The sequence below is a fragment of the Xiphophorus hellerii genome, chromosome 9 (assembly GCF_003331165.1).
Source record: "Xiphophorus hellerii strain 12219 chromosome 9, Xiphophorus_hellerii-4.1, whole genome shotgun sequence".
Taxonomy (NCBI): Eukaryota; Metazoa; Chordata; class Actinopteri; order Cyprinodontiformes; family Poeciliidae; genus Xiphophorus; species Xiphophorus hellerii.
In genome coordinates this window covers 24268311-24296114 of record NC_045680.1, presented here as the reverse complement: position 1 = coordinate 24296114, position 27804 = coordinate 24268311, and the positions used below count along the sequence as shown (strand labels likewise).

Here is a 27804-nt window from a genome sequence, read left to right as displayed (position 1 = left end):
CACACAGTTATGAATTATCAAGGTATTTCCTAGAAAACTTGCTAAGCCTGGTGGTTGGGCGTTAGGGTAGTCAGTCATCCAGCGCCCCGTCGTGTTTTTGACTTAAAAAATGTTTAAAGTTGACAGGCAATTTGAAAATGTCACTTGATAATTATGTATTATTGAAAGATTGGAAGATTAATACCTGAGCACCAGCTACAAAGTCTTAAAAATGCAAACATTTAAAAAGACTTAAATAAATAAGTAATCCTTAGCCTGGTGGGGGCAAAAATAAAGCCTGGTGGCCCACCAGGCTGAAGATACACTGGGGGAAACCCTGAATTATGAAACAAACAATAGACACCACGTTTTGTCGAATGCCATCATCAAAATCTTCAAGCAAACATAGATCAAATATGTTGGTCAATGTTCCAACATATTCATCAAAGGCATCTCTAATCTGGCTTTTCTTAAGGAAACTCTGTGTTTCATCAGTTTTGCAGTTTTCTGGAAGTTTGTTCCAGATTTGCTGTGCAAAGAAGCTAAATGCTACATCTGAAGTAAAGTTGAGCAGGTTTAGAGTTCTTACAGGGTGGGGATTTGTCTTGCTTCCTGTTTTAACTCGGCTAAAGCAGGATGTTTGTTCTGTTTTTATTTCTCTGACCTTTCAGATGTGAATCGTCATATCACTAAGCTACAGTTAGGCTACAAACAAATGAGGTCTCACCAAACATTTGACCGCTGTGAGTTCATCCTCCACAATTCTACCTTTTTCTTCCGGTTTTCAGTCTTCAATCATTTTAAAACCGAAACGTGTTTCTAAGCACTTCCACCCTTTGCAAAACTTGAGTGCCCCGATCCGTCGGTCCCACCATGTGAATCACAAAGTTTCCCCTCTCATCCTCTCTTACATTCTAACCTTTTGGGGCTCAAGGAGAGATTTGGATTCAGCAAAAGGAGCATGACAAGATTTCCCAAAGGACGGCACAAATACGGTGTACACTGTGTCCCCACATCTCCCTGCATAATCAGTGTGGCAGCTCACTGCGGAGGAGATGTACGCTCTGCCCCACTTACAGTACAGAACCTGGTGCAGGGCAAAGAGCTCCATGTAAAAAAAAACTAAACAAAGAAAAAACCCAAAACGATTTAATAGTGTAGATTTTACATTAAATTTGATTTTTTTTAAAATAATTCCTTTGTTAGATTTTTTTGTTGTCTATTTTTCAGAATGTGAAATTTCTCTATTTATTGTCTACAAAACAATTTGAAAAAGCTACAAATAAACCAACAGAAGATTCTCGGTGGTGCACAACTCACTCAGCTCCTTCAGACTAGCCAGCAGCAATTAGCAAAACACCTGGAGGAACTACTTCTCGGTCCAAAGCTCCTGAGAACGTTTGTAAACAGCATAATGGAAGGCGGAGTGTCAGAGCAGGAGCTTCTTAAAGAGACAGAGGCCCAATTTCAAGGCATTAAATTGGAAAGTCAAATTTCTTTTAAGTCAGATTTGATATATAGTAATTTTTATATCAACCGAAGGTAACAAAGTTACTGGGTTGTGTTCTAACATGGCATTATGTGGCTGGAAAACACACAATACTGTCCATTTATGTCATAAAGTGGGAGGTTGTGATGAGGATGAAACGCGGGTATAGTGAGACGATGTGCTTGAGTATTTTTTATTTTTAAATCTGAAATGTCCTTAATGAGGAGTTACTTGTATTAGTGGACTAGTCTGTCAACAGATTCCATGTCTGCTTGTTTCTCATAAACCCTGAGTTTCCCAGCTCCCCCCCAGCAGCAGCATCGTCCTCCGTCTGGACGGTCTTCCCCCCAGACTGCTCCGCAACTTGACTGCATCTTCCAGCCATCATTTCTTTTTATTTATTTTTTATCCATCTTCTGCTCGATTTAAGCAACGGATAAAACTGTTGCAGAAAAATTATTCTTACATCAAAGTCGACATTAAGCCATGAGCAGCAGCTTTTCTCTCATGATTGATACTCCCATCTGGCCACATGATTCCAGCTGTAATGGCAGATATACTGTATGTCCCCATTAGCCTAAATCTTCTGACTGTGACTCCACTTAGCAGTCAGGCTGACAGGAGGAAATGATAGATTTAGATACTTTACCTTAGCTACGTTATTTTTATAAGCTAAGTCAGTAGAGAGTCAACAGAAAACCAGGGCAGCGAAAGAGGAAGCAACAGATTGGGTTTTAACGTACTGTCTCTATAGGGTGCTATGTATACGATTAAACACCCACCCTTTTCATACCAACACAAAAGTCTGATTTGTAGTTTTTGTTAAGCTTTAGAGGAGATTAAAAAATTATAATAAAGGCTTCTTTAAAAATCGTGAATGTCAATAGAGAGCATTGTTGCAACACGGGTGGCCATTTTAACTTAATTTGATTTGAGTGATTGATTGATCTTAACGTTGCTACATGCTAATTTCTTGAACAACAAATTCGCCAACACATTTGGATGAGAGGAGTTGATGTGGTAAAGCTTCCTTGATGTCGGCTGTTTGAGAAATAAATGTAACTGCAGCGCGATTAGACTGAAAATGCGCTCCAACCTAGAACTCGTTGAAGAACAACAAAAAATCTTCAGCAGGTCAAATCAGACTGAGAGCGGTTACTTTGACTGTCCAATTCATTAAAACAGGAGTTGGCTCAGATTTTACCCACTTTTTATACCTGTTTGTAACATGTCATGACAAGAAAACTGAAAAAATAGGATAATCTCTTGACGTCTGCTGTCTGCATAGAACGCATAATGTTGTTTTCAACCTGTAAAGTACCAGGATGAAGTACGTTTTTCCGTAGCCGATTTAGTTTTTGCTTTTTTTGTTATACCTGAACGTTTCAAATCACTAAGCAAATTTTCACATTGAATAGAGTAAATACAAAAAAGCTGTTTATTTTATATATGTAATTATTATTACATTTATTCAGGGGGAAAAAAATCTATCCAAGCCAATCCGACCCTGTGTTAAAATGTAATGACCCCGCAAACCTATAACTACTTTTGTCACCCTTAGCAACAGCGACTGTCATCAATCGCTTTCAATAGCAGTCAATGAGTCTTTTATATTGTATTTGGTACACTTATTTGCATAATTGGTTCTTTCCAGCCTCATTAGAGAGTTTTTATCCAAACAGCTCCAGATTATGCTCTTGCTGTAAAACACCTTGATGATTTTGGGAGTCATCAGGATGTTTTATAGCAAACGTGAGACAAGATGTTGAGTCCTGATTGATTACTAGTGAGGGGTTTTCCTTACGATTCTCCCATTGATGCCATTTTTTGCCCATTCTCTCTTTCTGATTATTGAATCATGAAGTCTGACTTTGAGCTAAGTGAGGCCTGCTGTGCTTTAGATCAGTGGTCCCCAACCTTTTTAGTCGCGCGGATCGGTCAGCCCTTCGCAATTTTGCTGTGGACGGGGGGGTGCGCGTCGTAAGTATCGAGTTGTTGGGGGGGGGGGGGGGAGTGGTGCGCCGCAGTACTCCGATGTTGTTTTGTTAGTTCATTATTTATTGCGCGGCCCGGTACCAATTGGTCCGGTGACCGGTACCGGTCCGCGGCCCGGTGGTTGGGGACCACTGCTTTAGATGATGTTTTTTTTTTTGTTGTGGCCCCCTGGTTGAGTCGTTGATGTGCTCTAGAAGTATTTCTGGTAGATCAGTCACTCCTGGGAGGCTCTACGCCGCTCCATGTTTTCTCTAGTCGCAGATAACGGCTGTCACTGGGGAGTCCCAAAGCTTTAGAAGTGGTTTTGTAATCTGTTTAAGACTGGCAGATGTAACTGACTTCAGTGCCCATGTCCACTTGAATTTCTTTTAATCATTTTGAGATATTTTAGCCTACTTCGTGTTGTCCCACTGGTTCTATTTAAATCATTTTCTGACTTCAGAGGTGTGAAAGTAATTAGGGCTGGTGCTCTACTGGTGGAATTTAATCACCAGTAAAACTTGATTAATCACATTTATTACATAATTTGCTAAAGAGGGTGTTTCGCATATTGGGTCAATTTGGTTTTAGTAGCTTTTTTCCCCCTCAATAAATGGCAGTGATCATTTAAAATCTCTGGGTGTCTGATATTAAAATGTGTTTGATCTGAGACTTTTAAGTATGTTTAATGTTTAACAATAGCTTTGTTTTTTGAATTCAATCAAAAATAGTTACAATAACAACCCAATGCTCCAAATCACATCCAACTTTTGTGCTACCTGAAACCAATACCAGAAAATTACTAATGTTTTCTAAAACATTACTAATGTAACACATTGTCCCAGTGCTTAAAATACACAGATATAGTTTTCTTGCTTCCCGTGTGTTAGCCACTGTTGGTGTAGTTTGGCGTTGTGACCAACTTACTTACAAACACTAGCCTGATGCTGCACAAATCCTCACACCTGCTTGAATTTTGGTTAGGCTAATCTTTAAATGTATTCCATTTTGAAGTGTGTCTGAGAACGAGTTTAACAAAAACATGCTTGTGGATTTACAGTGTCGGATTATTTGTAGCTCAGATGTGTGAAATGTAGGAATCCATGGCTATTGTGTAGGAGGAAATGTAAAACTCTACATCCCACATTTCCTGTTTTGACCAATTTAGGTCATCCATGTCTCTGTTATTTGGGTCAAATAGCTCCTTTTTTTTCTTTACTGTGGCGTTTGTTAGCATAAATCAGAGTCATTTTCTTTAAATCATGTGTCCTTTTATAACCCACAGCAGGATCTTTGGTTTAGCAGAACCTCTACATCAGCAGACTTTACAGAAACATTCTCCATAATAATTGAAAGTGAACAGTTGAAATTATTTACAGCAATGAATCCTATTCAGACTAGAAGCAGCACAAGGTAGGGCAGTGAAGGATCATAATGCTTCATTATAATGAAAACACCTTCTAATGTGAAATTAATTAAGCACCTTTACAAAAAAAAAAGTCTTAGATAAGATTTACTTGTCAGAGTCGATACAGTCACCTCAAAATATTTTTAAATGAGTTTTAAACTCATTTAAAACCACAACCATAAAATTCTTACTCCCCCTCCCCCTTAAGTGCGAAACAATTAAAGGTCATGACCCGCAGGCCGGGCTCTGTGAATGTAGACTTTATTCTAATTGGTGAGCCATTCCAGCCACTGTGCAGAATGAGCATAAGGTCAAAACATTTCAGGCAGTGGCAGCTGACTTCAAATGCGTGGGTGGGAAGGAGAGGGGAAGATATCATTATTTTAATTACGCTGTACATCCTTCTGTGAATTGCTGCCAGAAATGACCCAAGCGACTCGACCGTTGCTAAGGCTGCATTGGGTGTTTTTCTGCCGCGGCTAGCAGCTGCTCCACTTAGCTCCACTTAGCCCAGTAATACACCATGACCTGCAGGACTCCCAGCCATGTTGCTGAATCCCAATGAAATCGGGTTCAAAGTTATGAGAATACAGGTGAATGCACGAATGTATATTTACTAGGGATGCAACGATGCAGCAAGCTAAGAATATCTGCTCAGTGTAGAATGATCAAAGTCATGTTTCCTCATCATTTTTATAGATTCTATTCATAAGACAAGAAAAAAGTAATTTATGAAGTTTTTTTAAGTGATCAAATGGCTCAAAAAGAATGAAAAAGTGTTTTGTTTTAGGCTGAAAGCTACGGAGAAGATGCAAATTTTTGTATCATTAGCAGCTAGCAGCCAGCGGCTAGCGAGTTACGGTATTCTAGCCGTGTTTACAACTTGTTTCTATCTTTTTTTTTTATCTCTTCTTCACCTTGTTTGTTTATTTAAGAAAAAATAATGAATGATTACCTTAAAGAAACCCTTATGAGAGTGAAGCCTGGTGATGGCAGACACTCTTTCTTGGGGATGGGGAAGTTGGTGAAAGTCGATATGAAGATGGATGGAGCTAAATACTATCCTGGATGAAAACTTGATGGACGCTGCAAAACACTTGGGATTTTATTTATTTTTTTAATCTAGCAGAACAAAGGGCGTACAGCCGGAGCTACAATGGAGTCGGTCAGAATCTAACATATTCATATGTTGGCACAAAAAATGTGCATTCACGGGGTTGCTCCATCTAATCTGACTGTGTGTGAAAAAAAAAAAAAACACAGGCAACATTTTCTGTCTCCAGCTGAACAAAGTCAGCAAAGATTTACCTGGAAAGATAAACCCAGAAACGTTTAACTCTGGGGTCTGGATACAAACGCCATACTTCTCAAATTACTTATTGTTTTCTTATCCACTATTTTGTGTTGGTCTGTCAAATACAATTCCAGCAAAGTACATTGAAGTTTGTTGTTGTAAAAAAAAAAACAAAGTTCAAGAGTTATGAATATCGTTGCGAGGCTCTGGGTAGCATCAATCATCATCCATCTGATGCACTCTTCTTACAATCTCCTGGGCTAACAGGCAAATCTAGCACGAATGATTAATTGTGGCGTGTTTCTCACATTTTACTTTCTTTTTTGTTCAGCCTTTTATCATTTCTGACAGCAAAAAACAAAAAGACAAAAGAAAACAAACAAACAAAAAAAAAACAGGGATCCCTAGATCTAGAGAGGCCACACTTAGCATAGAAACGAATGTGTTGACAGAAAGAGCAACCAACAAGGAAAATGATGAACACTTCGACCTGTCAAACCTGTCGAAACCTGTGATTGATGGATCACATAGAGAAATATTTCTCAAACACACAATATTGTAATTGGAAGTTATCTTGTGTTCTCTGTCGCCAAGACAAAGCATTTAAGAAGCTTTTCAATGAAAGAATAGATTTTTATGTGCTCCTTTCCTTTCCTCTTCTTTTTTTTTTTTTGACAGGAGTACCAAATTGACATCATCTTCGCCCAGACGTGGACAGACAGCCGCCTCAGATATAACAGCACAATGAAAATACTGACTTTGAACAGCAACATGGTTGGACTCATTTGGCTGCCGGACACCATCTTCAGAAACTCCAAGACCGCAGACTCCCATTGGATCACAATGCCGAACCAGCTGCTCAGGATATGGAACGACGGAAAAATACTTTACACCTTAAGGTAATGACGCTGATCCGGCCGAAAAAGATAATAAAATATCGCTGTGTTATACGGAAAGAAAATGATTGTTGAAATCAAACTCTTGAGTCTGAAACTGAACTTTAGTGCTTAGAATGCATTTCTTGAACATTTAATAATTGATTGCAATTTTTGTGGAGACGGACGGACAGATTCGGACTGACGAGTGATTCAAGCACCTTTGGCAGCAAGTAAAGCTTTGAGTCGTGTTGGGGAAAGCTTGACACAGGTCTGTTTCGATGCTCAAGCGTCAAATCGTCAGATGGGACTGAAAGCATCTGAGCTGCCGTCCTCAGACATCATCAGGTGACGCTTTAATGGATTTCAGTCTCGGCATTTGACGAGCTGCGTAAGGAAATGTTCTGTTGTTGACTTGGCTGCTTACCTCGTAGTTTTCCTCAAGGTAAACCTCCGCTGTCAGAATGAGGAAGACTTTCTGCGAGGAAATATTTGCTCCTGGTTGGTTTTTTTTCCTCTGTTGAAAACTTTGGTGTTGAAAGATTCGATCGCATGGCTAACTCCAGACAAGTCAAGAGGGGGAGAAAGTGGTTTCTGCTCCAGGCCTGAATTTGTGTTTACTACAAACATGCTTGATAGTTTGTGGTTGACATGGGTTTTGTTTTTTCCAACATTGTATCTTATCTCTACAAGTAACATCTAAACATGAGATGTGGGCCCCATCTCTGGAAAATAGCTTTAAAATAGCAGGTGCGTGAAGGTGGGGAGACCTTCTCTCCAGAAAGCTAACTGTTAGCAATCACGTTAGCATTACATGGACTTTCTCTTGGCTGATGATCACCAAGTTCAAATTTCTGCTCAGAGATGAAGGCTTTGAACTGATCATCCAGGACAAAAATAAAACAACACACTTTGTTTCCCACCTGCACTGTGTGTCTACTGTCTTCTACAAGTCAAATGACTTTAGTGAGTTTTACATTTTAAACCAAATTGTGTGAGTTTGTGAGAGATAAACTTACAATAGTAAGTTGTGTTAACTTGTTATTAATTTTGTCAAACCTCCAAGAGTTGAATAAACTAGAGTTTTTAGGTTAGCACTAAAGAAAAAAAAAAAAACAGGAGTGGAAACTATTACCCAGAGTGCTTAGCGGCATGTTTTTGTATGCTGAGATGGAAGTGCTTTACATTGATCTGACTGGTGTTATTAAGGAGAATGTTTATTTTAATGGTTGAAGATAATATCCTGTTCATACTAAATGTTTCTGAGCAGAATTCAATGTGATGTTTAATAAAATTTGATGTCAGATCAGAAATTTTGTTCATGCAACTTGAAAAACAAATTTAAATTATCCTAAGGTAAAATAAGTAGCTATTGGGTATGTTTGGTTATTTTAATTGTACGCGGTTCTTTAAATGTCCTGTGAGTAAATATATATTTGTAAATATATTTGCCCATTTATGCATAACAACTGGAACTTTCAATATCTAGCAAGTTATTTTCGCAATTTACAGTCTATTAAAAGAGTGACCATCAGATTAATTTCACTTCCTGCTACGGCGGGAGGAAATTTACCGTAATAACCCGATATCGGCTGGAAAACGCAACGGCTCCCCTTTCAGAAACCGTTGGAATTTTTCAGACAGCGCAACGTGTGGCGGAATTGTGGTACTGCAAATTTGGCTGCGTCGTCGGTGCTCCTTTCGGTCAGTTTTGCAGTTTTCTGGAAGTTTGTTCCAGATCTGTGGTGCGTAGAAGCTGAATGCTGCTTCTCCATGTTTGGCTCTGGTTCTGTGGATGCAGAACCGGAACCAGAAGACCTGAGAAGTCTGGAACGTTGATGCAACACCAGCAGATCATTTATTGTCATTTACATATTTTGATGCTAACTGAATCCATCTTCAGCCTGATTGATCTGAGAACACATTTTACACATTTATATTTTGGAAGGAAGGATTTTACTAACATACCAGGATGCTTCTCTGATGTTTTCACTGACACGTTGTACGGTTGACAAATGACAAGTTATTGTTGCTAAGTTTGCATAAAACTGTAGACGTGAGACCAGAGATGTTGTCCGACTGGGAGACGGTGGCAATGACAATAGGCAGAACTGTGATTTAACTACGTGGAGGCTGCAGATTTCAGGATGTCCAGGTTCTCTTTGGGAGCGATGTGGATGTAACGGATAAGATCAGGGAACGAGTTCATCAGAGGGACAGCTCATGTCCAATGTTTTGGAGACAAAATCATAGAGGCCAGAGTGAGACTGTTTGGGCATGTTCAGAAGACGGACTGTGACTATAGCAGTAGAAGGATGCTGAGGTTGGAGCCAAGAGGAAGACCAGAGAGGAGATTTGTGGATGTAGTGAAAGAGGATAAACGTAGGTGGTGTGAGGGTAAAGGATGCAGAGGATGGGACTAAATGGAGACGGATGATCCGCTGTGGCGACCCGCGAATGGAAAAGTAGAAACAAAAGCAGAAGAAGAAACTTATTTTAAACAACTCCTACCTCCTCTCTTCACTCCTATGTGTCTTTCCATAGACATTACATTTGCTGCTTTTATCCTGCATCCTTTCTAACAAAGTGGAGAAAGCCACATCAGGGAAACACACCTCATGCTTGAGAATCTACTTACTTCCTTTCATGCTGTCCTGCCTGATTCTGGTTCTGTTTGATGTGAGAGAGGAGGCAGGCTGCTATCATGATCATAAGGAGGTCCAGATGATCCGGACTAAGTGCAGCCTCACTTGATTTAGAGAAATCCGATCTTCTGATTAAATTGGTTACATTTTCATGACATTATCAGTTCATTTCCGTTAATATTTCTCATCCAAATAAAAAAGGTTTTAGGAGAAAAAAATTGTTTTCTATAAGAGTGTATTAATGAAATGTCACAAACCTGAATTTCTGTAAATTGAATAATAACTACTGATAAGGCTAAGTAGTAAATGTGAATTGAACATTGTGTCTTCATTGTGTAAAATTCTCCGTCCTCGTTTCTGTCCTGATGGAGTCTCTCCTCCTGCTCATCACTTATTGATCCTCAGGAAACCGATCCAGACATTATTCATGCTATTATTGAGAAAAGTTTCTAATGAACTGAGGTTCTGTTTTCCCTGTTTTTTTGCTTTTTTTTCAGGTTAACTATAAATGCTGAGTGCCAGCTGCAGCTACACAACTTTCCAATGGACGAACACTCGTGCCCGCTCATCTTCTCCAGCTGTGAGTACACCACCTCGTTAGGTGATGCTTCAATAAATCCTTAAGGTCTTAATGTTTACTTACAGCTGCAAGGACTCAATGCGCTTTAAAACCAATCTGTGTTTTATACAGACTGCATGTCAATACCCAGATTGCTTAAATAATAATGGATTTAATCAGTTTCTGCCAAGTGATTTTTTGGGGGGGGGGTTTTGTTGCCTAAATCATCTTTGAACAAGAAAGACGCAGTGACTTCTTTTTTGTTTTGCCAAAATCACATTTGGCAAAAAAATTACTTCAGCCATTATTTTAGTGAGGTGACAATATTCTTTCTAAACTTTGATATTTTGCTATTTTAAACAAAATATCACTATACTTGATATGACTTTTTGTATGACAAAAGGCTGCAGAAACTGTGGATGTGTTGTGTCTGTACAAGCTAACACGCTTTCGTAGAAATTGTCCCCACTTCTTCAGCAGTATTATGTGAAATCGACTTTTTTGAGCTTTATATCATGTTATGATGTCATTCCCTCATCAAAAACACACCAGGCGTGTTGCCTTGTTTATTTCATGCATGTTTGAGAAATCTACCCTGGCAACCATTCAGCTGTACAAAACGCCTGGTGGGACCTACTGCCGCTTTCCAGACGAAACTCGACCTCGGAGCTGCTGTTTCCCATCTATTGAGCTTTTGCCTCACTCAGCTCCTTCAGACTAGCCAGCAGCAATTAGCAAACACCTGGTGGAACTGAGCATCAGCTGAGCTCATTATAGGAGCTACTGGGTAATAAACTACACTGGTAATAAACATTATTAAAGGGTTAACAGAGGAGCCATGTCGTGATGACTTCCTGAAGGCGGAGTTTCAGAAAGAGCAGGAGGTTTTAAAGAGACAGAGGCCAAATTTCAAGCCATTAAATTGCAATGTCAATTTTCTTTTAAGTTATATTCAATATATATAGCATTTTTGTAACCACTGAAATCAACAGTTACTTGATTTTCCTATAAATTGGCCCTGTGTGCCTGGAAAAGACATAATACCGCCCCTTTAAATCTTCCAGAGATGCTTTCACCCACCTGGCAGAATAAGATGGATCACTGTGCTGCCAGCCACTATGGAGATCCACACGCCGCGCTCAGCGACTACTGTTCATTTGTCAAAAGCAGCACAGGAGATGCTTTATCTGCAAGCCGTAACTGGGAGACTTTATGAATGCTCGGATAACATATATAGCATTTATTCATCTATAACCTTAAAGGAAATATGTAGTTAACTAAACACAAAGTGGATTTAGATTCAGTATAACTGAGTTATATCAGTACCTGCTGCAGTGTGTTCAGCATTTGTGAAGAGTATTTAGAACGGCTCTCCCAGTTAAAAGCTACAGGAGTATAAATGCCGTTGCTCTGGCAGCACTTTTAGAGTTAATGATTTTTAAAATCTGTTATTTTTTGGGAAGTAGAACAATAATACAACAAGCAACTTTAAAGGGTTTTAAAAACAGGATGGAATTGGAGGTTTGAGTTTATTTTATTTTGTGTATGCATCATTTGGGCCAGATGTGGATATATAAATATAATATATGGCATTTACTTTTTTTCACTCCTATAATCAGAATTGGTAGTGTTCATCTCATTTGGCTGCCTCCCTGAGTTCGTAATGAATAAAGCAGGACTACATTAAAATTCTGGAATTGCCTTTTCAACCCCTTTTTCAAAATGTATGGGTCATGATGAAAAGCCCAATCTGTGGCAGGAAACCAACCAATTTAAAACGAACCATTTTGGACACAAAGGCCAGTAAAATATCAGCCAGGATTATGCCTGGATCTTGTTGATGGCTGCAAAAAGTAGTTTAGCTGCAGCTCAGTGAGGAACAATCATTCAAATATTGGGTTATGTTAAGCCCGTATGTTTAATTTTGACCCACTTCAGATAATCTACAATGTATTCAAAGTTATTTGCTAAATTCTGTTTAGCAAATAACTAAATAATAAGATTTTAATTCTTTTTTCTTACAAGAGTACAAAATGTAATTCCAAAAAATTTGTCTTCAGTATTTGTGGTTTTTGTTATATCATCTACTACGTGGATAATTAAATATCCACATTTAAATGTGTCTTAAAAACACAGACTTTGATGCGGTGTCCTTACTTTCCAACGGCTCTGTGATGGTGAATCATTCTCCGTCCGCCGCTGACGCCTCCTGTGACACGATTGGTTACTTCCTGGGTCTTGTTGCTCAGCTTCTTAAAGGCTGTCCCGTCCATCTGACGGCAATCTCAGCGCTGCTTTGAAGAAAGGAGCGCGGGGCTGAAAATGAGGCGTGAGGCGTGGATGATGTGTCATCTTGTGGCATCGGGGAGCCATTCGGTGTGATTGCGCCCCATGCAGCCTGTTAGGGCTTAAAACCTGCCTGCTGGACTGCCTGGTCTGTGGAAACATCCCGCTGAGATCCATTAGACGCATTTCCTTACCCAAAGATCAGTCCGCATGTTTCCATGGCGATGTCTCTCTTCTCATTTGGGAAAAAAAAGTTGTATTTATTTTCGGAGCCGCCGTACCTGTTGGGCTCTGGAACGATCAGAACGCCACACAGATACTTAGTGTTAATGCGGAGAGACAAACGAGACGGAGACGTGTTTAAAAATCACTTCTAAAGCAAAGGCTACTCGAAGTAGGAATACTATAAAAGCTACTTTAATCCAGGTTTTATAAATTGATACCTAATCTCAACTAATTCTTTACTATTAGAAATAAATGGTTTACAGATGCCTCAGTTGTGTATTTTTGACAGATATTTAAAGGGATAAAACTCTTGAATTGAGCGTGAAATTGACTTTTAACTGTCAAAGCTGATAAATGTCAGTGACTTTGTTTCCCATCAGTTCTTGAGTTTCTTTAGATCGGTGAATTATTTCAGGTCTTTTCGTTTGCTCAGTGCTGCCACGCTGTATTTCAGTGGTTCTTTGAAATGTCGCTATTGTCCCGTATTTTCTCCAATTACAGATGACTCTCTGCGTGTTGAGCCACGGTATGAATATGTAATGCATGTTGATCTTTTTATTTGATTTATTTTTTAACATGAGATCATTTTGATCCAGTGTAACCTCACTGTAATGGTGCGTTCACACCAAAACGCGTCCGACGCTTCAAGTTCGACAGGTGTGCACTTTGAATGCAGAAGCTTGAGCCTTTTTGTCCACACCTAGCGTTTTGCGCGTCTGGTTTACGTTCAAAGTCCATGCGGAGGCGCGTCAGCTCTAGCCGTTGTTTTCCGCTGGACACTCTTGACGCTCCAAACAGTCCAAATCTTGCCGCGCTAGACACTCGACACGCGCCGCAAAGGCTCTCGACGCGCCTAAACACAGACTGAACGTAAACCAGACGCTCAGAACGCGTTTAGTGTGAACGCACCACAAGCCCTGGTCTCAGCTAAAGGATCCAGCTGAACTCTGACAAATGAATTGGATCCAGTATAATTGTTGGCAGATTAAAACTGATTAAGAATGAATCTGGGTATTCAAAGTGTTCGTTTTTGCACATTTTATCAAACCAGCTCTTTCATTTTTTTTTAGATTTCTTCCCTCTTCTTTGTTGTTGTTTTTGTTCAGTTTAAGATATACAGTATATATCCTGCATTACTGGAGGGAAAAAGTTTGAAATAATATATATACTGTAGGTGAACACTTCATCTTTCTTAATAGTCTGTAATTTTTAATGGGTGTGTATATACCTTTGAGGGCTAGTGTAGAGTGTGTGTGTTTTCTGTGTTTGTCCCAGTTTGAGGAGAACGAGTCGCCGTCTGAAGGGACTGTGATCGTCTTGTCAACTCTCTTTGATTCCAGAGAGGTTCAGTCAAACGAGACGAGACGTGTGAACGTGACGTTTGGTCCTGATGATTATATGTCGTCTGAAATGTTTTCACTTATAAATCAGGAGCATTCTCATGAACTGATCATTATCATCTGCTGAATATCCAAACCAATCACGCAGTGAGGGTAGCGACGAAGTTGTGCTTGATTTAATGAAATGTGTAGCGTTAAGTGGGGATTAGTTGGTGAATTATGATGGACTAGAGGAATATTTTCCCAACAATTCACATTGTTTATTTAAAATTGATTACGTTAAATCACTATCAAGCAGGATTTTAATCCAATCAGTGTTTCTACTGGAGACGATAATGTCTCCTGTTGGAGTTTGGCAAAGAAACCCCAACATTAACCTGCAATGACCGATTGTAAAAACCCACCCGAGGCTCGGTTCGCGTTGTGCGAAGTTTGAGTCCCACAACAAGACCGACTGGCCACATCACTGAGCCAAAGCTTTCATTTAACTCACGTTTCTTCTCCTTTTTGTCTTCATTCCAGGCTGGGCTTTTCATTAAGCCAGCCTCCACCTCAAGACAAATGCAGCTCTGGGTGACCCAGGTTCTGTCTGTGTGTGTGTGGGCGTGTGTGGGTGTGTTTGCGGGGGATCAATCATTAGGATGTGCCATGTAGCGCCAGGGGTCACATGCTCTCTGTGTAATTCCAGACGGATACTCGCAAGACGAGATGATTTACAAGTGGAGGAAGAACTCGGTGGAGGCGGCCGACCAGAAGTCCTGGCGTCTGTACCAGTTCGACTTCATGGGCCTCAGAAACACAACGGACGTCATAAAGACGACGGCGGGTAAAGTCTGACGCGTACGACCCGGAGACGTTTTTGCCGATCGGTGTGGACGTGCATGAGACGGTCTCATCTGAACACCAAAACGCTCCTTCAAGTTGTAAAGATTTATGAGCAGAACCATAAATGGGTCCATGTAAGGCAAAAAATATGAAGGAGATAAGATTAGCACGGATGGTTCACTTTCAGAACTGTATGTCAAATAAAAATAAAAAGAGCTTAATTTTAAAATTTTGCACAATATTCACATTTGTAACAAAAACAAAACTATTGGTGTCTAAGGAACTGCATAAAAAAGTGTCGGACTATAAAACCTCTATGTTGCCGCTGTATTTCTCGTTTTGGTTTTGAAGAGGCGAGAATAAAACAAGTTTGAACGTAGTGATGAAAATCTAACGCTGCAGATAATTCAGTAGACTTCCATTCATGTGTAAATGCTTTAAAGTGAACTAAATTCGAAAGAGGAATTCACATCGCCGCATCAAGTTCTATTTTTGTCTGACCCCGAAGGACATGAATCATGATGTGCTTTTAGTTATTGTTTGATTTTCATTCGCTACTTTTCCATTGTAGAGTATTGCTTATGTTGTTGACAAAAAGACAAAGTAGAAAAAATATGTAAATAAGACTTGAGAAGAAATAACAGACAAGTCGAGGCGCCAACATATGAAAATAAGATGTTAGCAAAGATACAGTAATGAGTTTTTTTAATGCTAAGACAGAGCCATCGATTACTAGACATAATTTTGTGTTCAGACTATCTAAAATTTCCTCTCATCTTATTTTCACACAAATCTTAAAATGTGGTGAATGTTTTCTTTCCTTCTGAATCCATTTCTTGACAGTTTGAAGGTTTAAATGACGGTTCTGTAAAACGCTGAGCCAACACCTTTTCACCGCACATTTACTGTCGTACATCTGACTGTCGCACCTTTTTACTGTCTGTGTTTTGGTTTCCGAGCAGGAAAAAAAAAATCTGAAAAGGTTGCGGATAGTGGAGGCACCAGACACAATCAGTCACACATCCTTGATGCCAAAAAAACCCATTCATATTTAGAACAGGAGCGCATAATTAGTAACTCGCATGCATGAAAATTCCCTTTTGTTTCCTCTTGCTCAGCTTATTTCTCAAGACGTGAGCACACGCAGCAGGACAGGAAATGACGTGGCCGGTCTCGTGCGAAATTCGGTTCCCCTGTGAAAATCTGCATTGCACTGCAGCCAGAGAAGCGGATGTGGTGGATCTGAGTATGTGAGTCGCACCTGGAAAACCTTCCCGGTGACAAACCAAACACAGATTTTCTTACTGTTTCGTGTTAATCTAAACCGTTTATATGAATCTTGTCGTTTTCATTCCACCCACTGCTTCTGCAGCAGCTTCCAGACGTGTCGTTCTGATCGAGCAGGTTGCTTGTGTCTCCTGAAAGAAAACGTGAGCCATGTCCGGGGTTGCGTCCAGAAATGCGACGCCCTAATAGCAAAGCGTGTTGCGCCCGGCGTGTTGAGTCGCTGTGAACGCCAAACCACCACAGAGATTAAGATTAAGACACGAGGATCCTGCCGAGTCACTGGATCAGAGCCGGCCACGTCATTTCCTGTCCTGCTCCACTGCTGGGTGAGTGCACTCCACTCACCCAGCACACACACTCTTTTCCCTCCTGCCCTCTGGGAGGCGTTACAGAAGCCTACGGACCAGAACCACCAGGCACCGGAACAGCTTCTTTCCCACAGCTGTCACGCTTTTGAACGCCTCCTGACATAAAACATAAACTATAAGGACTGTACTCCCCTATCCTCTCATACAACAATAACACATGGACTATCCTCACACATCACGGACTGTTTTCTTCACACACACATGCAACCTGTAAATTTTATCTGCCATTATTTATCTTGTATTATATTATATACATATATAATCCATTCCCTAACATTCTTGTATATTCTGTATAATCTGTGCATACAGCTCCCATATTTATATTTATACACAATATCTATATCTCTTGCTATAACCCCCTATAGTCCATACATACATAGTCTTGTACATCCGTAAATAAATATTTATATCTTGTAGAGCACTTCTGGATAGATGCAAACTACATCTCGTTGCTTGTACTTGTGACAGTGCAATGACAATAAAGTTGAATTCTATTCTATTCTATTCCAAGCAGGGAAGATGCTCTCCAAAGGAGCAGCTCTGGCAACCTGGAGGAGGAAAGAAGGAGGCGGGAGGTTGAGAGAGCCCAACAACAACACAGATTCCTCAGACTTCACGTTCATCCCTTACAGCAGGAACCTACCGGCGACACAGGACACGTTACACAGCGGGAAACCAGAACCTGACGGGTTGAAGAAATCCATTTAGGGCGCAGCGCGTTTAAGAACATATAGTCCCTCTGCTGCCTTATCCCAAACAAAGACATGAGAGGCTGAGCTTATCCAACCGGTTGTCTGAGTGTTTTGCTGCCCTGGACACAAAGCCTTGTGACCAGAACCAGAACCAGGGCTGGAACCAGACCCAGAACCAGGGTTGGGTCCATGTCTGGACCCAGAAGCAGAACCAGGGCTGGAACCAGACCCAGAACCAAGGCTGGGTCCATATCTGAACCCACGACCAGACCCAGGACTGGAACCAGACCCAGAACCAGGGCTGGGACCAACCAGTGCAGAGCCCCATTGACCAACCTCAGGGTACAGAGGTACCTGAGCTCGGCTGTGGGGCTCCAGGTGACGGCTCCCAGGGTTGGGCCCTGTACCAGGGAATCCCCTGGAAACGCCCAGCCCGGTGCCAGCCGCCTGGCTCCCTTGCAACTGGCCAAGCCCCAGTGACCTTCGTTCTGGGTACACAGTTTCCAGATCGCGGATCTCGTCCGGGGACCACCGACTTACCTTCTGCCACCTAACCCTTACCCTAAACCTGCCAGGTTTAGTGCACCCAAAGCCCACATGGAGCTTGGCTGGATCCCCTGGTTCTGGAGAACCAACATCCATACCACTGGTTCCACTGAACCCCGACACACCCTGGTAGCTAGGAAACAAGAACTGTCAAACTCACCTGGTTGGTGTTAAGACAGGGTTTAAAAATGCCTTTTCTCTGGGTCAGATATAGTGCAGGATAATGCACTTCAGCTGGTGGCTCCATTAAGGTCCATAAATTTCCCATAGACATTTTGCCCCCACAGTCATCAGACCTACCGCTATGCTTATTCCAACGCCTTTTGCAATAACTTTTAAGAGATTTCTCTTTTTTGGTTTCTCAGTCAGTGACTCCTCTCTTTCTGCCTTGTCCTTAAGTTCCATCAGATCCATTTTAAAGTCTTCTATCACGTTACCCAGCTTTTCCAATCCTTGCGATGCCTCCCTTGCTATCCTAAGTCTTGATTTTATTCTTAAATGGGCATTTTCAAGTTCATAATTAAGTACTTTAATTTTCCTAACTAACTTGTCATTGGATGTCGTGCTCGGTTCTTCCAAAACTAATCTTATTTCATTGATCCTTTCAAAGAAGTAACCCAACTGTCTCTCTGACTCCATCAGCGACTCTGGGGTTTGATCCATTTTTGTAGTACTCCGTACGTTTTTAACAGTAGTCTGAATTGTTGAACTCTTCTTCACTGACTGAACGTATCTTGTGATCAACTAAAATTCCAGATTGCAGTTTTGTGATGTAATACAGAAAAGCGTGATGTCACAAATTGATGTCACGGCCTCAGCAGAACAAATGACAAACTCATCAAGTTTGAATGAAAACAATTTGTGTGTGCTTTTTTTTTTTTACTTTATTTCAAACAAATAACATGAGCATACATACAGATGTTAACTCAAAGTCAAATATTAAAATATTATAAAAACAAATGAAGAATAATTACAGATATTGAGGGTGTTGATGTTAAAGTCTAGAAAGACAAAAGTTAAATAAACATATAAACATTGGTAAAATAAAATGATGTGTACTTTTTCAGTTAGGTTTTCATAACAAAATGTCAAAAATATATTCAAATACATATGAAGAAGGGTAAATTATAGCAAAAAGAACAATAAAGGCAAAAAAAGAAAAGAAAAAAATAACAGGGATCTGCTTATGAGAAGTCAATTCTAGATTGAGTTGAAAAGGTTTTGTTACTCCAGGTGAATTGTATGTCAGTAGGATGACGATGTCTCCAAATATCTAATAAATTTAGCCGGTTAGAGAAGTCCAAAAGATGGTTCTGTCTATTTGTAAATCTAGAGGGATGTCTGTCCAGTTGAGTGGAAAAGACCACATTAAAATCTCCCCCTAAAATAACCTTTGCTGATGGAAACTTAGTACCAAGAAAAAACATGGTGTCCTCCAGCTCTTTTAAGAAAATAATATTTAAAGAATCAGAATTATAACCATGAATACAGCAAAAAGATGTAAGAATGAAATTCAACCACTATTTGTGTTTTCGTTTTCAAATTGTGAAACCAGGAAAAACTGATATAAACAGAAAACATTTCTACCAGTTATCAATGAAAATATGAACTGCTTTTGAGCCAGCGATATTTTCTGAATATTATACAAGTGACAGGTTCGCCAATTCATCCCGTCATAAACACTCGTGTTGCGTTTATCACACAGCCTCCAACAATTTAGATGGTGTTTACTGGAAATTGGTGGTCAATGTAGAAACGGTGCAATTAGCTCCTCTGCTGGTCTATAAATCACACAGCAGAGCGCCGGACAGACTGCAGCTGCTGCTGCAGCAGCTACAGCAGCAGCAGCTGCGTGTGGGATGGAAATGACAGGATTCATATAAATGGTTTAGAGTAAGAAAATCTGTGTTTGGTTTGTTACCAGGAAGGTTTTCCAGGTGCGACTCTCATACTCAACTCTGCTGCTCAACTTTCAACATTTGCAATTTGCTTGTTTTTACACGCATTTGGTAATTGGTGTAATATCTGTAACCTCAGGTGACTACGTGGTGATGACGGTGTATTTTGACCTGAGCAGACGGATGGGCTACTTCACCATCCAGACCTACATCCCCTGCATTCTCACCGTGGTTCTCTCCTGGGTTTCCTTCTGGATCAAAAAGGACGCCACTCCGGCCAGAACGGCTCTAGGTCATTTACATTTCAGAACCAAATTTATACGTCTTGTTGATTTACATTTCACTCATCATCTCATATCACTTTTTTTTTTCCAATTAATTCGTTTTGTCCATGTTCACCAGCGCTGCCGCTGTCTTGTTCTGCCCTTTTTATTTTTGTGCATGCCCTCTCTGTTGTTGTGCAGACCACCGGCGTTTATAAAGGTAAATGATTTTACTTTTTCTCACTATTGACTTTAATCATATAATTAATTCCTGCGCTCATCTGCAAATGCACTGAGGAAAGAGAATGGAGCTCCAACTTTAAAAAAATGTATGTTCATTTCTGACATAAAATCAAAGTAAGTTTGTCAAAGTTACTTTATTTACCTTTGTTTAACATAACAACCTAAACGTAATAAATGTACTTTTTAATTTGATTACTTGTGACCAGTTAGCACAATATATTGAAGTTGAATCGTCTGTTTGCTTTTTTCAGTGTGTTTTCAAAAGATGAGTGAGTGTGTGATTGTTTTTATTTATTCGCTGTAATACAAGAGACTTTATCCTGCCAGCAGCCACCTCTATCTGCAATAACGTTTTGAAGAATTTGAATTAATACGAGCTCCAACAACATTCAGTTTCCGTTTGGGATCATTAAAGTATTTTTGAATTTGATTTGAATTTGATTTCTGTCGTTTTGCACCATTAGCCAGTACCAGCGTCTGTGTTGTGACGCTGTGGCGTCTGTCACCGCGCTCCATCATTATTACACTGGAAAAACTGGGAAAAACCAAAGGGGGAACCTGGGTGCTGTCCTGGGATGTACGAGAAAAATTAGCATCCAGGTGCTGCTAATCGAATGCACTCAATTAAATAATCATCAGCAAGTGTGACCGACTCCATACCAGCAGGAGTTTCTGCAGCGTGCAGGTGTGTGTTGACAAAATGCCAGCAGGAAAACCATTAGCGAAACGGCTTGGAGACGAAATTGTTGCTGCCCATCAGTCCTGGAAGGGTTAGAAGACATTCTTCAATCCTTTTGATGTTTATCGTTGGATGCTGAGGAAATGTGGAAAACATTTAAGATAGCTGGCTGGCAATGTTTTTGGTAAATTCCCTGCAGATCAGACTGCGTATGTCTGGAGGTTGTAGATGGAAGAGCTCCATCTCTGAAGTCGTAGGACTTAGTTTGCATGATAAACGTTTAAGTTCCTGACATCTACATCAGATAAAGACTGAAATATCACGGTTTGCTTAGAAGAGTTGCCAGGAGAAAATTTCAAATGTGGCATCACAGCTCAGTTGCGTCCAACGGCGTTTTCACACCTGATATTCTGGTAAATTCATTTCAATTGGGGACCAAAGTTGCAACATTTGCTACATTTCCATCTGCTGCGTTTCATTTTCACACTGCGCTGTGTGAAATAACCTAAAGAAATTGAGAAACCTGTTCCACCTCCTCGCCTGTGGCGGCTCTCCAACAGGGACGCCTGATTGTAACGACACGGAAACCTCTGAAGAAGACATGAGCGTAACTTCCTTCTACACAAATTATAGCCATAAATTGAGTGGTGTCAGGTTTTAGTGTTTGTAGGATTTCTCTTTTGTCTTTTTCCCCCGCTAGCACTAGACTCTTAGCATTTGTTTTGGTTGTATTTACCCAGAATGCCCGGCGCTACAGTCCACTTCCTGCATGTGGAGCGGTCTCCAGTCCGCTCAGTGCCTGAACAACAAAAGAATAGAGGCGTTGTCATGACCCAGTCAAAGTCCAGACCTCTAACTGACTGACATGCTGACGTAAACATTGAAACCTGTTCGAACTGAAGCGCTGCTGTAAAGAAGAGAGGGAAAATTCCTTCACAGTTTAATTTAATTCACTGCGTCACAGAAATAAGGAAAATTCAAACTAATCACAATGTTGGTCACCAATGTCTCGCATTTGAGACTGATTTAAGGTTTAAGTTGTGGCCGCAAATATTGAGTCTGATGCAGCTAAACTGTTAAATCAATGTCGTATTTAGTTTCTATCACAACTCTTCTAACAGTCTTGATTGTAGGTGAAAAAAAAACAAAACAACCTAATCTCTTGACATAACGATGTAGGAGAAGATAATGAATGCATAAAATGACCAAAGTCAACAGGTATATTGAAGAAAACGATTCATTTCCTGTGAGGTATCAGTCAACATGGACGCTCCTCAGGTGTTTACCTGCTGCTATGGCAACACCTTCAAATGTTTGCCACAGGAGGATGAGGGCAATCACAGCGGCAGCCCAGGGATAAAGGAAAAGTGTGAGATGCCAGCTGGTTACCATGGGAACGTCAATGAATCAGTAACAGATGTTTTATTTCTTCTTTTTTTTTCCCATCCTGACCGCATTTAAAACTCATGAAGGGAAAAACTGGAGCGTAAGAAACTGAGAGATCTTTTCATTAAGTGCGTCGCTACGAGCTCATCGAGTTTTATAAAGTTTTCAGTTTTCAGCTCTCTAATCAAAACCGCACCCCGAAACTCAGATCGACCTGAAAAGGTGTACATGTAAAAGGCACTCAGCTCTTTGGACTGTGATTTTGTTAAATAAAAAATTTTTTAAAAATAGTTATTTTGCTCCAACTGAATGCATTTTTTTTTTTTTTTGCCCTTTTCGCTCTCTCAGGGATAACCACAGTCCTCACCATGACCACTCTGAGTAGTGTGGCCAGGACGTCGTTACCCAGAGTGTCTTACGTCACCGCCATGGACCTTTTCGTCACCGTTTGCTTCCTGTTTGTCTTTGCTGCCCTGATGGAGTACGCAACGTTAAATTACTACTCATACAGCATTCGGAGGCCGAGCTACATGGAACCTCAAAGGCTGGTGAGTTTGGCCTCTAAAGTCAAGCTTTTATTCTATGGCTTCCAACTAGGATTAAAGCTACTTTGGGATTTACGCATCCGTCCTTTAATTTGACTCACCAGAGGTTGTGGGTGTAACAGCCCTACAGTGGGATTTTATATATAATATAGAAGAACTACAGCATACCTCAAGTCCCAAATGTTAGTGTAGCCACCTAGCCGAAACAAAAATTCATTTATTTAACTCTATCAAAGGTCTACAGTGTCTATAAAAAGCAGTAACCCCCTTGGATGTGCTACCTTTGTATTGCTTTTAAAATCAATCAACAAAATTTGTCTTTAAGGACAAAAAAGAATTATTAAACAAAATCCCCTGTAATACAGAAGCTAAAAAAAAATGTTTTCCTCATACTTTTTTCCATTGGTTTAGTTGATTTTCTCGAGATGACAAAAAAAGTTTGTTTTCTCGAGATCATGAGATGATTGGTGTGTATGTTGACTTTGACTCCATCCTTCACATTCATGCCGTTTGACTTATCAAGATTAACGCGACAAAACCATCGGGAAATTAAGACGTCATCTCGAGAAAACCATCGGGAAAAGGCGTAAAGCTGTCGAAGTCGAGACCGATTTCAACAAAATATGCTAAAAAAAATATGGTGAATAAATAAATATTCACCGATTGGACAAATTGATGTATTAGGTAAAGAGAGATCTAAAGTTGAAATGGAAACATTCAACATTCGTTTTTGGATCAACGGCAAGTCTTGGGTGTATAATTTAATGTAACAAATAATCATTTGTCACATTCTGTCATTAAGCTCAATTAATTTGGAGCAAATTCATTCAGTTTAAAGTCTATATTTCTGCAAAGATGAGAACATCTTAAAGCAAAGGAGAACATGAATCTATATTCCCAGTAGAACTTAACTTTCATTTAGACAGTTTTTTTTTTTTAACCTCACAGACTTCCACTTGTAACATCAGACAACACAAATTACTCCGTCATCCACCCAGACAGCCCCACTTTTACAACAATGAAACCCCTCCGCCCACTTAGGAGACACAAAGTCTGCGCCGTACCGCTTCATGCCATTAGAGCATGTAGTGATTCATCATCTTGTCAGTGTCAGGGTCCGGACCGTGAGGACTCGTCCTTTGGGGATTCACTACAGACTGTAGCGTACAGTCATCGTTGAGTTTTTCCAACACGAGTAAACAAATGTCAATTCTTGAAGCTGCGGAATCGTGTTATTATTCTGTCCAGATCAAAATGCAACTCCAAATTACAGATGTTTCTCACTGAATTAAGATTACAGGTACCGTGAGCATAAGATATAATCTCAGATTAAATTAATGAATGCAAAAAATTTGTCTTGGCTGCTTGAAACTTTTCTAAGAATTTGATGCAATTAAATTTGTATTAGTCCTGGGACTGCGCCACACCAGGTGTTCTTCAAAATGTGGGTGCTTTTTTGTTGTTACGTTTTGAGTAACTGAAGGGATTAAATTAAAATATGCTCCGTATGTCCTGATTTGTAAATACTATATTGTTTCGTTTGTTGTTCATTTAATGTAAATATCCTTGTTTTGCTCATCATTCTGCATTCTGTTAAGGAAAATGATTATTTAGTGCTAAAAATACACTTAATCTTCCAACATGTGTTAATCACTCGTATTTGAAAAAACAGGCTTTGTGTGACCCTTCGAGAGAGGCCCGAAGGAGACAAGCAGACGCCTTCCACTGTCTGTTTAAGAGCATACAAAAGCCATAAAATTAGCATCTCCATGGAAACGGCAGCTGGAATGTGGGAGGAAGAAACTCCAGGGGAGTCGGCGAGATTTATAGCAGGACTTCGGTGCTGGGGACATTCGTGCCTGGTACGCACAGGATTAGGGGGTTTCCCTCCGGTTTGGCTTGATAGAGAACAGATCACCTTCGAAGCTGAGCTGTAAGGAGGGGAGTTTCCAAGTTTCTTTGGGGGCCGAACAGGTCTCTGAGTGGTTGAACAACAGAACGCCTTCTTTGCATATATTAAAGTGAGGAAACACCCACTCAGTATAAAGTTACATGTAGCGCTAAAATAGAGAGAGTTTTTTCCATCTTTTCTCCACGTGGGCGCCTTTGTCTGTCTTTGTGTTCGTTTGTCTCCCCTTGTGTGTCTTATTTTGTGATAAAATGTATATCTCTGTACCTCTGCAGCTTTGTTAACTGATACATGCGTGGCTTTGTATGAATTAAACTCTGTGATCTGTGACGTCAACACGCCTTGTTGTAGTTTCGCTTTACAGCTGCCCCGCTGCTCGCCGAGAGGACCCGGCTTTTAAGGAAGATACGAGCCAAACGTTTTGTTCAAAGTTAATAATAAATAATTCTTCCTTTACAATTCCCAGGAATGGTTTCTCCGATTTTAGTTCTAGCAGTCTCAAGGTTTCCTTCAGTGTATTATAAGCCTGGTGGGCCACCAGGCTGAGCATTGCTTATTTATTTAAGTTTTTTTAAAAATGTTTGCATTTTTTAAGACTGATATTTTCAAATTTCCTGTCAACTTTAACCATTTTTTAACTCGGAAACCCAGCAAGCCGCTGGATGAATGACTGGCCTGGCACCAGACCACCAGGGTTAGCAAGTTTTCGGGGGGAAACTTGGCGTCTTCCAGCAGTCTGTCATTCATTGGTCTGGTTTGGTATTCTGTTGCACTAAAATTTAAGATTGAGATCAGCTGAAACCTCCAGGTCCGCTGGATCTCCATGACAACCATGTGACGGCCCTGATCAGGATAAAACTCTGCAGACTTAACGAACCTCAGTACCCATTGTATGGAGAGTTGGTCCAGTGTTAGCTAGGCGGGGAGGGGGCTTGGCACTGCGTATAACAAAACTGTTCATTTTCCTGGAAATTCAGCGTATTTTTTTAGCTCCAACACGTTCAATCTAATTTTACAACATCTTGTGTTTCAGAACTTCTCTGTGCTGGACGTGAGGCCTCCTCCGCACACCGTCATCGCTCTAAACAACGCCATGTACTGGCAGGAGTTCGAGGACGCCTGCGTCTACGAGTGTCTGGACGGGAAAGACTGCCAGAGCTTCTTTTGCTGCTTTGAAGAATGCAAAGGAGGCGCTTGGAGAAGAGGAAGAGTCCACATAGACCTACTGGAACTGGACGCGTACTCGCGTGTGTTTTTCCCCACGTCCTTTTTGCTGTTCAACATTGTGTACTGGGTCGGATATCTCTACCTTTAAGTACAACGCACTCGGCAGAACTGGAATCAAAAGTCAGAAGGTAACGGCCGTTAGTAGTGATGTATTATTTGTGACAGCAAATAAGCTCTTTGGAAGGATCTACGTGGATAAGAGAGCAACATCCGGCCTGTTTCTGCTGTGGGGGCGAGAATCCAACACAGCAGAGTTTCCCTTTGTTTTGCTGTGTCGACTCAGAAAGGACTGTGGGGGCAAACGGGCAGCGAGCCGCACACCGGGACTCCAGTCTGCTCAGGCAGGTAGACGGCTCTGTGTTGTAGGAATACTGTTCTCCAGCCGTCGGTCGAGTCGAGCCGATGAAAATCCAAGGACACACAAACCGTTCCTAGTGCCTTCCTTTGGAGGGGTAGATGCTATCCGTAACAATAATCAGGGAGTTATCGTTTATAGAGTAGATGGGAAGAGCCTGGCTTTGACTGATTATCAATAAGTTTATGAAGTAGTCACGTGGTACAATAGACACACTTATTGTTGGAATATCTTCACCGTTACTTTCAGCTATTTGATGGGACTAGCTATGAGGTGTTACCCGAATCAAGGTTTAAAATTTTTGTAGTTATATTGGTTTTACAGTCCTTTTAAAACCCTTTGTGTCCTAAATTTAAAATGTCCACCTGGATATTTTTACTCGTTTTAATTCCACGCAGTTCTCTAAATGTCCTGTGACTAAAATAAATTATCGTAATAACCCGATATTGGCTGGAAAGCGCAACGTCTCCCCTTTCAGAAACACTTGGAATTTTTCAGATAGCGCTACCGTGTGGCGGAATTACGGTACTGCAAGTTTGGCTGGATCACCGGCGCTCCGTTTAGGACTTTTAATAAGATGCCAGAGAAAGTTCCAGAGTAATGTGTGTTTTCTCTGACGGTGTGGATCACAGAAAAATGCAGCTTGTCCCCTCCCCCACCTGTTACTGCACACTGCAGCTGGTTGAACGAAGGCTGTTACCATTTTTGCTTTTGCCTACATGTAAGACAAACACCCAACACCATTTGATCCGCTTGGCGTCCCATTAATTTAACGCAGATGGTCCAATGATAGCAGCTCAACTGTTAGACTTGATATATTTATTGGGTGTTTATTCTATAAACAATAATCGTAATTATAAGTATGCTACTTCAGCAGAAGTATAAATAGTTGTTGCTTTTCCATTTACGCACAACCAGTTATGTCAAGTTTTATATTTAAAAATTTTTTTTTTTACATTACTACAACAATGAATGCTGCTTTCTACCATTTTTACTCTCTGTTATAATCCATGTTAGTAGCTCTGTTTGTTGGTTTGTTTCTTAAAGGTTAAAATGATTAGGATTTTTAAAGCATATTGGTTTTAAACATGTTAATTTAAAGCAGATGGATGGACGCCATGCTAGTGTCTGATTTGCTTTCATGCAAACAACTGACAATTATCCTTATCCTATTATTATTATATTTGCCACATTCGGAGATTGAATGATTGTTTTAATATGAGCTGGTTATATAGTAATTGAATTTTCCTATGTTCTCACTTAGATTAACCCACTCATCTGAGGAGAACACCTGATTTACCTCTGAAAATAACCGTAGCGAGGCGAGTTTTTTATTTTATTTTAACAAATCGTGCTTTTTGCTACAGGCAGAAAACTTTTTCACACTGCAAAAACACAAAATCTTGTTAAGTATTTTGGATCAAGGTTCTAGTGCAAAAATCTTAGAACACTTAAAATTAGACAAAACTAACTTAAAAGTACATTTTCAGCTTAGACAAAGTACTAG

The 27804-nt window shown here is 40.4% G+C and overlaps 1 protein-coding gene across 1 annotated transcript in view; it reads left to right on the top strand.

Annotated features, from left to right (window-relative positions):
• Nucleotides 1-26741, top strand: part of gabrg3 (gamma-aminobutyric acid type A receptor subunit gamma3) — a 42664-nt gene extending 15923 nt beyond the window's left edge. The window contains exons 4-9 of the mRNA XM_032573280.1: nucleotides 6823-7043; nucleotides 10162-10244; nucleotides 14763-14900; nucleotides 19830-19982; nucleotides 22610-22809; nucleotides 25749-26741. Of these exons, the coding sequence (XP_032429171.1) occupies nucleotides 6823-7043; nucleotides 10162-10244; nucleotides 14763-14900; nucleotides 19830-19982; nucleotides 22610-22809; nucleotides 25749-26030 (1077 nt within the window). The 3' untranslated portion in view covers nucleotides 26031-26741. The remainder of the gene's footprint in view (nucleotides 1-6822; nucleotides 7044-10161; nucleotides 10245-14762; nucleotides 14901-19829; nucleotides 19983-22609; nucleotides 22810-25748) is intronic.
• Nucleotides 26742-27804: the final 1063 nt, after the last annotated feature.